Below are 10,402 nucleotides of genomic sequence, written 5' to 3'. Positions count from 1 at the left end.
TCCATCCAGTAATCATCTGTCTGTAATGGGCTGTGGACAAAATCAGTATTACTTCTTACTTACTTCATTTTCGATCATCCCCGGGGTCCTGCCAGGCCACTGGAGAATCAAGATCCATGCATTTTTATTACAAAAAGAGCGCCACCTGCTGTCTATTTTGCACAGTTTGCACTGCTTTTTTTGACTGCAAGCTAACAGTGAGAGAAACCTGTTTGCTGATAGGCTACTAGCCACTAGGTCAAGCAATGTGGCTGCATTTACAGACAGAGTGCAGTGTAGGCTACTGATCAATTATCGATAAAATGTGAAAACTGAGCAGACGGTTTTCAGACCTTTAGAAGGAAAACATGTTTGGAGAAGTTTATTATAGGCTATTTATTATCTGCAACTACCTATTGGCAGCCTTTATACCTGGCTATCAGTGTCCTGCGCAAGAGCTACAACCTGCTACAGTGACTGTCAGTACAGTGCAAATTTGTGGTTTGACAGCTACACATTACATTCATACAATAATGCCTATAAATCTAACTGGAGAATGACAAGAGAGCAGTCAACACTTCTGATCACAAATGGAGCACAAGAAAAATAATTTAAATATTTTTATTCAGACAGAATTCTAAAATGCATTTTGTTTAAGAAATTTAGTTTTTTTGTTTTGTACACTTATTCTTTGAATAAAATAAATTCTCATTATTGCATTGAATTGCTGTTAGCACAGATACCTGATATCATCTATTTACACAAAAAAGTTGTTTTTCCTCTCTCTTTTCCTCTTTTAAACAAGTTTACAACAAATCTATTAAAGTTAATTTTCAACAGTGTTCCTCAACACCCCACCCCCCTCCCTATAACGTCCTCCTCCCTCTCCCTCTACCTCCTCGCTCCCTCTCTCCCAACCATCAACCGTGTCTTCATACAAACCTTCACATTATTCAATAATTTTGTGCTTGGTACAAAACATGTAGTTTATAGCCGCCGACTGTGCTCATCGCAGGGGCTGCCACGCTGGGTGTGCGCTCAGCAAAATAAAACAAAACAAAACAAAAAAAAAGAAAACAAAAAAAAGAAAAAAAAGGAGGCGGAGAGGCTTGGGGTCATGTGATCTGGTGTGGTGTCTCCAGCATCTCCATGAGGAATGTGTCGATGGGCGTGTCCCCGATGAGCTTGAAGAAGAACAGGTGCTCCAGACACTTGAGGCCGATAGAGCGTAGGGCGGGCAGGCGCAGCAGCAGCTTGGCAAATCTGTCAACAACAAAACAAACAAACACAAACACAAATAGGGTGTTACTGTGTGGTTGTTCTGCATGTGGTCTTCTGTGTGTGTGTATGTGTTTGTGTTCGTGTCTGCCCATCCAACCCTGTGAGATTAAGTTTGATTACAGTAAACTATTATGTTGGGGATTTCAACCCAGCAAGGCTTCTTTTGCAGCAAATACATTACAGAGAACAAATGACACATTTCTGTAAGTGCATTTACAGAAGCTATTTAGGGACATCCAAGATGATGTGAGACTCATCATTCAGGGGAAGTGACCAGGCTTTATTTTACTGACAAGAGAGGAGGCTGCCGCAAACCAACCCCATTGTGTTTATTTTATTTATTTTTTAATTTTGTGTGTGTGTGTGTGTGTGTGTGTATACTGTACCTGCCGGGTTGATCTGGGTATTTATGTTTGGTGTACGACTCCAGCGAGGCGTAGACCTTCTCCCTTAGAGCCTCCACCTCCTGAGGGTTGGACAGGCCTTTGGCATCTGCAAGAGGAAGAGCAGGACAACGGACATGAGACAGAGTGAGGAGAGGACCACTGAGTGGACCATCTTTACAGTCTAGCAGGCATTGCGTCTACCATTTACCACTGTCAGTTTTGATTTCTTCATCCCCTCTTGTTGTTGGTTGGCTTGCTTGACATTTTTTTTGTTTGACCTAAACTGAACTATGGTGTTCCAGACTAGTATTTCAGTGAACGGAGAAAGGTGGCCGTGGCCATATGGTTTATTTGTGTTCCTTATGGTATCAACATCTATGTAATGTAACAAAAAGAACATTTGACAACATATGCTGGAGTGGACCTTTTTTGGTGGAAAACTTTGGTGGTGAAGTTTAGGGTGATTTTCAATGTTCAATGTTCAAATTGGCTCTGGGCAAGTTGTTGGGAGGTTGTTGCTTGGTATGAAGCATAGCAAAGGTATACCCTCTGCCAGATGGGGTCAATCAGTTGAGCTCTTTCTAAGATTTATGTTGAATTTCTGTTGGACGGAATTTTTACCTTTTCTTACAACACTCACTTTGTGTTCACTAAACTTTTTTCATATTGCATTCGTAAGATGTAACAAAATGACCTGATTTTCCATAGTATAATTTTGCTAATTTGAGTTGTGGAAGTGGTTTAGATATACAATGAAAACACCAATTTGTGGATAAAAAATACTGAAAGGTGCATTTTAAGTGAATAAATTATATTTTTACCATTCGTTTTTCCCCAGTTGTCAATATTAATGGCAAGTCTAGCCATTAATATTAACACGTAATGTTGGAATGTTATGACATATTTAGGGATACACAGGTCTGTGTGGGAACAATGTCAAGCGCGCATGCTGATAGTGAAACTACCCATAAGTTGGGGGAAAGAAATTAAAGATTGTAACAGTAGTAGTTTGACTGAAACTGACTGTTTTATAAAATAGGAGTATGTTGGGGGGTACTTTAGCCACTACTCCCATGGGATTATATTAAAAAGTAGCTTCTGATGCAAAGGTCCCAGATCCAACTGCCATTACGCCTTTTCACTAAAGGATTAGAATATCCCTTTCCAAATGATATACAACACGAACACAAGAGAGTATAGAAAAACATTTTATCTGTACAACAACAAACACACTCACCAGGATTGAAAAGGACAATAGCCCTTAGGCAGCCCAGCTCTGTCTTGTCCATCTGCATGTCCTTCATTTTGGACACCAGCTCAGTTAGTACCCTGTAATGTAGAACATGACACCCTGTCACACATACATCACCCTGACCAACTGACCCCCGGTCAGATCAAGGCCAGAGTCAATTTGTCACTAGGTCATCACAGGGACTCGGCTTAGTGTAGTGGAGAAATGAGGTGGGGTGCAGATCTGCAGGCCTGTGCATTCCAGGTCCTGTGTGTGTGTGTGTGTGTGTGTGTATGTGTGTGTGTGTGTGTGTGTGTGTGTGTCTGTATGCATGCGGTGGCCTCGTGGGTTGGTGTGCGTGCGTGCGTGCGGTTGTGGCATGTCCTGTATGCACACCTGTCAAAGATGGAGCCCACGCCCGCACTGTGCGCGCTGCTTCTGTGCACGTGCAGCCCTGTGGCCAGCAGGATTCCGTCCTTCACCGTCACCGAGCGATGAGAGAAGGAGGCGATCAGGAGCTCATTCCATCCTGAGAGGAAGAGGGGGAGGGGGGGGGGGGTAGTGTTAAATTAAGTTTACGGTTTGCCTGCGAAATAATACATTGCGAAATACTCGAATACTCTAACCAATAAGGCAATACAATCATTAATGAACAGTGGGGAAAGGAATAATAGATGCTTGTCTGCACAGGGCAGTGTTCCTATGTGTATGTGTGTGTATGTATGTGCCTGGGAATTCTTATGAGTGTGTATGTGTGTGTTTACCTGCGCGGAGAAGGATGACCTGGTCGTCCAGTGGGAGGTCGGAGAAATGTGGGATGCGTTTGGCCCACTCCACCAGAGTAAAGAGCTGCTTATCTGCCGCCTGGCAGATGTTAGTCACGGGGTCGTTTGTCTGTACACACACACACACACACACACACACACACACACACACACACACACACACACACACACACACACACACACACACACACACACAGACAAGCGACAAACAAAGCGACAAACAAAAACAGCCATTAATACATTTTCTTCTTAATTAATGTAACATACATGGCTCAACAAATTTTTGCTTAGCAGTCTTTTGCAATTAAAAATGAGAGGACGTTAAGACAACCTCTCCACTCCAGACTCACCGAGTTGCTGGATCCTCCCTCCACGTAGGTGTCTGTCTTGGGTTCCACAGCGAGCTCGGCGTCAAGGATCTTGTCCACGGGCATGTCCTCGTTGAAACTGCTGGTGGACTCCACCTCGTTGTCGCTCTTCTCCTTGCCTCGCTGCCTCTCCTCCTGTACAGCTACAGGGGCAACGAGGGGTCATGAAGTCAGAAACACGCGAGTGTGTTGTGGAGAGTGTGTGTGTGTGTGTGTGTGTGTGTGTGTGTGTGTGTGTGTGCGTGCGTGACATGTTTGTGTGTGTGTGTGTGAGTAAGGCAAGGCAAGGCAAGGCAAGTCTATTTATATAGCACATTTCATACACAGCGTAATTCAATGTAGCCTGGCTCCGCCTGTCTACGTACTGTACTTCTGCTCAATTTCATTCAGTAGTAGACTTTCAATGGACTTCTCGTGAAGAAAACCAACCGAGAGCCACAAACCAACCAACAAACAGAGGGCATGACTGACAACGATTACTTTTAAGTTGCCTATCGTTCTCGTGGTCTACCCCCCTGGTTAACATATGTCATTACCAAACATTAGTGATTGGTTTAAGGAGCTCCAATGATTTTAAACTTGAAACAAGAATCCACCCACCAGAAAGATGACGCCTGGACAGACTCTTTGCACAAAGAGAAGCAAAGTCAAGAGTCTGGTTTACCGGGCTAAATTCCATGTGCTTTACATAAACATCAATGTGCTTTACATAAGTATAGGTTTCATGCATGGATTAATACCGTAGGCATTCATCTGCCAAAATGAACATTCTGTACAAAGATATAGCATAGCGATTTAGCACTTGTTTTTGGATTTACTTCTGTGTTTTGTACTTGTGAGAGTGAACAGTCACTCACACACACCTTCTCTCTTCATGCCCATGGCCAGGCACTTCTGGTAACGGCAGTACTGACAACGGTTGCGCTGGCGCTTGTCGATGAGACACTCCTTGCTGTCCCGGCATGTGTAGGTGAGGTCTTTCCGGATGGTTCTCTTGAAGAAGCCCTTGCAGCCTTCACAGCTATATACCCCATAATGCTTCCCTGTAAAACGACAAAAAAGACCACGATTCCTGAGTTGCTGCCTAGGGACTATTCCTGCAATTGGTGTCTGTTGGTTGCTTTGGATAACAGCCTCAGAAAAATAAATTAAAATAAATAACTAAGAAGTGAGCTCGGTGAAAAGTTGAAGCCTGTCCAAGTAACAAACTTATGACCTGTCAGTTTCTTTGACGAACACAGACACATTCACATGTGAGATTTTTGACTATGACTTTCTTATTTTCTAATAATAGTAAAATACTGTACATTAGTACAAAATATCAGCAGGGTACGAACATCAAGTTTACAATTATCTCTCTTTCTGTCTCTCTAGGTATGTGTGTGTGTGTGTGTGTGTGTGTGTGTGTGTGTGTGTTTGTGTGTGTGTGTGTATGTGTGCATATGTACCTGAGGAGCGGTCTCCACAGATGGCACAGATGTGTTTGGAGAGTGAGCCGGGGCTGGTGCACTGGTAGTTGATGTTCCCCAGTGACAGACCTGGAGGAGGCTTAATGTCTTCAGAGCTGCTTACACTGTTCAGAGAGTTCATCTGAATAAGGCAGAGAGAGAGAGAGAGAAAGAGAGAGAGAGAGAGAGAGAGAGAAAGAAGAGCCTTGAACTTCTAATATTCCAATCCCCCCCTACATACACACACATATTGACCTTCAACTGAAATTTCATGAGCATCTTATAGCGCCATGTCAGCAAAGGACTGGTGTCGGGTGCTACACATTCCTTGTATTTATGGGGCTCCTGCAGTTCACACGTTGACCAGTAGAGGGGGGCCTGTCCTCACTCTAGTCAGCTCTGACTCTTGTCATGTCACAATCTTATCTGTCCACTGCAATCATCTACTCACCATCTCTAGACTATTTGCTTGTCTAATTTTCCTTTAATTTCTTTCACTCCAGCACTGCTCCTGCTTTCTTGTTTCATTTTGTTTAGGGTGACCAGACGTCCACGGTTTCAAGGGACAGTCCCCGTTTTTGGTTGCCTGTCCCCGGGAAAATACAGAAAAACTACCCACGTCCCCGTTTTTTGAAGATAATACTTGTATGTACTTCTATCAGATTGAGAGTCAAACTGAAAATCTCTCAGACATCTGGTCACCTTACTTTTGTTACACACACACACACACACACACACACACACACACACACACACACACACACACACACACACACACACACACACACCCTAAGTACTAAGATGTTACTAAGAGAATAAAGCAAAATGAGTAAGATGAAATGATTGAGCAATGGGGATGCTAAGCTATCTGCAATGAAAAGGCCCTTTCACCACTTCCACAGGAAACCAGACTATGATCAACCCTCCTGAATCACCGCGCAAAATGCCACCAACATCCACTAAGTGAGGCAATGATGGATCAGCCAATGACCAGAACATAAAAACAGACCAAAAACTAAAAGGGGCAAATTGATATCAATGATTCCAGGGTAAAATGGTGATTCAAAACTGACGCCACAGCTTGCAGAAATGATCTACAGTTGTGTACGATGCCATGCTTTTGTTATAAGAAGTCAAAGCTACGTGAGATGTTTACTGATTATATAGAAATCAAGTGAATTCAGGATAAAAAGTATGGGAGCAGGACCATCTAAAACATGACAGAGAAGGGCGACCTCCCAGTATTTTTATAACCTTAACGTATATGTAGCGTAAATAATCTATATACCATAACATGGTTATTTGGAAGTGAGTGTCGGAATATTTATTCCCGTCCTTCCGGATTAAAACCCTCCAATCAGATGAAGAGGAGCTTGGGGAGATTACAGAGCATCTAGAGAGGCTGTCACATGAATGGTGCACTAGTCCTCTCTCCTGACAGGAAGTCAATTGCTGCCGATCAATCGCTCTGATTTGCAGATCCACACTACGCCCGACTGACTGTGTGTGTGTGTGTGTGTGTGTGCGTGTGTGCGTGTGGAGGGGGAGAGGTGCTGTGGAGGGGTTGGGGTCAGGGAGGGGAGGGGTGTATGTGTGTGTGTGTGTGTGTGTGTGTGTGTGTGTGTGTGTGTGTGTGTGTGTGTATGTGTGAGTGTGTGTGTGTGGTGGTGGTGGTGGTGGGGGGGTTGACATCCAGGAACACTGTTGGTTTATCTCAGTAAACAGATCCAAATCTACAGCAAATGTTTGGAGAAAACTGTCCTAGTTTTTTTCACAGTGGTGTGTGAGTGTGTGTGTGTGTGTGTGTGTGTGTGTGTGTGTGTGTGTGTGTGTGTGTGTGTGTGTGTGTGTGTGTGTGTGTGTGTGTGTGTGTGTGAAGGGAGAGAGATGGAGCTGAGGTGGGAATAGTGTGAGTGTGCTGGTCTGGCCTCTGAGAACTGACAAACACTACTGACCCATATTCCACACAGCACGGCGAATGTGTGATCATAGTTTATTTATGACCCTCACTACAGTTCCCATAATGCACCAGCAGAGGAGGGGGAGAGGATGGTCCACAAGCGGGAGCTATGATGGGCTATGAGATCTCTTTCCCCCAGAGAAGCCACTGGCTTACAGACGTACATCCATCATTCATTTATGAACATTCATCATTCATCAGACAACATCTGAATGCAGGTTGGGACAATCATTTGTGTACATGCCTACATAAGCTTATGGCTTCATGTATATGGTGTTCTTTATGATATCTGCTGATTGCCTTGATACTAATAGGAGTGTGTGTGTGCTGCTTTGTGTTTGTGTGTGTTTAAAGGAGAAATCCAGTGAGTTTTCACATGAATCTCCGCTTCTCGAGTACTTCTCAGAGTACTGTCCGTACGGAACAAATGACAACAATCGGTTTTACCAATTTCGAGTTACGATAGCCAGCAGCTAATGCAGCCAGAGAGCTTCAGCGCTACACTCTGACTGTGGGCACGTAAATAGGGGTCCACGGACATGCCCCCAGAGTGTAGCGCTGTACCTGCCTAGCTGCGTTAGCTGTTGGCTGTAGCAACTCGAGCTAGGTAAAACCGATTGTTTTCGGGGTTTTTTTTCCATACCAACAGCACTCGGTGACCTTGAGAAATGGAGATCTTTGTGAAAAGTGGCTGGATTTCTCCTTTAAGTCAGGGGGTCAGGATTTGGAAGTTAAGTTTCAAACAGTTACCATTCCAGCTAGCCGCCACCATCTCTAAAAAAAGCATCTGTCATGAGCTCTCTTTCGGCCCCATTTTCAAAAAAACAAACTAATTAGGTCCCACATTTCTGATAGACGCAAATGATGTCATCCGTGTGGATTGGCTGATCCTCCCAGCAAGTGTTCAACTCTACCACCAATCACCAGCACATCCCATTCCACTCTACGTTGTCCTCATGTGCAACGTGGCACCTAATTGGCTAACTCTAGATACTGCTGGAAATGAGCCCTGTGAAACTAACTCGAAACTCGAGAAAATTTGGACTGAAGCAGCTAGCCCAGCATGGGACATTGGGCAATGGGCCACATTAATGGGGGCCGTATTCCTCCACCTCTCCAGTTATGTGTAAGACCTCCATGTTTAAATATCTATGTATGTTAATGTGCACTTGTGTGTGTGTGTAAAAGTGTATGTGTGTGTACATGTGTATGTGTGGGTGTGTGTGTGTGTGTGTACATGTGTATGTGTGTGTGTGTGTGTGTACATGTGTGTGTGTGTGTGTGTGTGTGTGTCTTACCTGTGGGCTGTGCAGCGAGCTGAAGCCCATGCCAGGCGTGGAGGGCAGCGAGACGGAGGGCGACCCGAGCGAGGAGGTGATGACGGAGTAGGGCGACGCCAGGCCGTTCATGGGCGAGCCCAGCGTGCTCATGGGAGAGGCCAGCGGCCGCGACGAGCTGATGACCGACGGGTGGCCCACACCTCCGCCACTGCTCATGGGGGGGATGACCGACGCTGGAGAACTCAGGGGCACTGAGGTGTCTAAACACACACGCACGCGCACACACACACACACGCACATGCACACACACAGAGACACACACAAACACACACACACACACACACACACAAACAAAAAACACATTAGCAAGGAAAGGTCACATAGATGACCTCTTCAGCGGAGTCACAAAAACAGCTTCTTTGGTGGCCTTTCCCGTCGCACTCGAAGGCTCCTTCAAACCAAACAAATACGCATCCGCACACACACCGAACCTGTTGTACCTCTACCGCCGCTGTCTTGAAGCCAAAATACAGAATCAGTTTCACATCAGTTTCTACACTCTATTTCAGAGCAAACAGCAAACAGCAAACATGTTTGTCTCTCCTTGGTGTCATTAAAACCATTAGCATCTGCTCTGTCTGCTGAGGGACAGTGCACACCGCCTCAGGTGACGCAGGGTTAACATGTCGTGAGTCACACTTCAGGCTCGTCGTAGCTGTAGCGCCGCTAATGTGCAGCGCTGCTAATGTTGTCGGGGTCCTGAGGATGTCATTAGTGCGGGCAGGCTGGAGCTGCCACTCGACGTGCCTGCCTGTAAATGCAAATCGACAGGCTGGCCTTTCGAGCGAGAGGCTCACTCAAGCCAGCTGTCAGTCATGGGGAGGGGTGAGTGGGTGGAGGTTTGGATGGGGGTGGAGGGGTGAGTGGGTGGGTGGAGGGTTGGATGGGGGTGGGTTGAGGGTTGGATGTGGGGGTGGAGGGGTGAGTGGGTGGAGGGTGTCTCCCAGATGGGAGTGTGTGTGCTAGTGCTGGGCAGAATTCGTCTGTCTAATACACAGGCAGTGACAACACAAAATCAGACACACTCACACACACGCAGCACACACAGACACACAAACAGTTGCAAGAATGTGCCAAAAACACACACACACACACACACACACACACACACAGACACAGACACACACGCAAACAGTTGCATTGATGCAAACCCGCAAACCCACACCCACACCCACACACACACACACACACACACACAGAGGCCTTCTTTCCAGAAACCCCAAACACTAACATCCATGCATATTTCAATACCGCTGCAGTCCTGCATGCACAGCACATTTACTGCAGCAACAAGCCATGTGCTTCTGTGCGTCTGTGTCGAGGATCTAAACGGTGGGGGTTCGCGAAAAATGGATTAATCTCCTTCTCCCTCCCCCCACCCTACACACACACTCGCACACACACACAGGCACACACTCAGAGCTTGCCAAACTAATCCTTGGCTGGCATTGTTAGCGGCCGTTATGGATCTGATTAGTTGCAGTGTTATTTTACAGCCGGCCTGCCAGACGCTAAGAAATCAAGACTTTAATCTCCGCAGCCAGAAAACGTCCAGCTTTGCTAGAATCTGTTCAGAAATGTAAGCCTACAACACTCCTCGTGTCTCGCCATCTTTCTTTCTCTC

At 45.6% G+C, this 10,402-nt stretch overlaps 1 protein-coding gene across 4 annotated transcripts in view; it reads right to left on the bottom strand.

Annotated features, from left to right (window-relative positions):
• Positions 1-586: 586 nt before the first annotated feature.
• rxrgb (retinoid X receptor, gamma b) overlaps positions 587-10,402 on the bottom strand; it is a 24,056-nt gene continuing 14,240 nt past the window's right edge. For 2 of the 4 annotated variants that reach the window (XM_062555675.1, XM_062555673.1), the window contains exons 2-10: positions 8,737-8,978; positions 5,479-5,620; positions 4,888-5,073; positions 4,013-4,173; positions 3,642-3,771; positions 3,274-3,406; positions 2,884-2,975; positions 1,647-1,752; positions 587-1,242 (exon numbers count right to left, since the gene is read on the bottom strand). In XM_062555675.1, the coding sequence (XP_062411659.1) occupies positions 1,095-1,242; positions 1,647-1,752; positions 2,884-2,975; positions 3,274-3,406; positions 3,642-3,771; positions 4,013-4,173; positions 4,888-5,073; positions 5,479-5,620; positions 8,737-8,978 (1,340 nt within the window). In that variant the 3' untranslated portion in view covers positions 587-1,094. The remainder of the gene's footprint in view (positions 1,243-1,646; positions 1,753-2,883; positions 2,976-3,273; positions 3,407-3,641; positions 3,772-4,012; positions 4,174-4,887; positions 5,074-5,478; positions 5,621-8,736; positions 8,979-10,402) is intronic. The other 2 variants (XM_062555676.1, XM_062555674.1) reach the window with 2 other exon arrangements.

Source organism: Sardina pilchardus, chromosome 15 (genome assembly GCF_963854185.1).
Source record: "Sardina pilchardus chromosome 15, fSarPil1.1, whole genome shotgun sequence".
Lineage (NCBI taxonomy): Eukaryota > Metazoa > Chordata > Actinopteri > Clupeiformes > Clupeidae > Sardina > Sardina pilchardus.
This window is presented reverse-complemented; position numbering and strand designations above follow the sequence as displayed.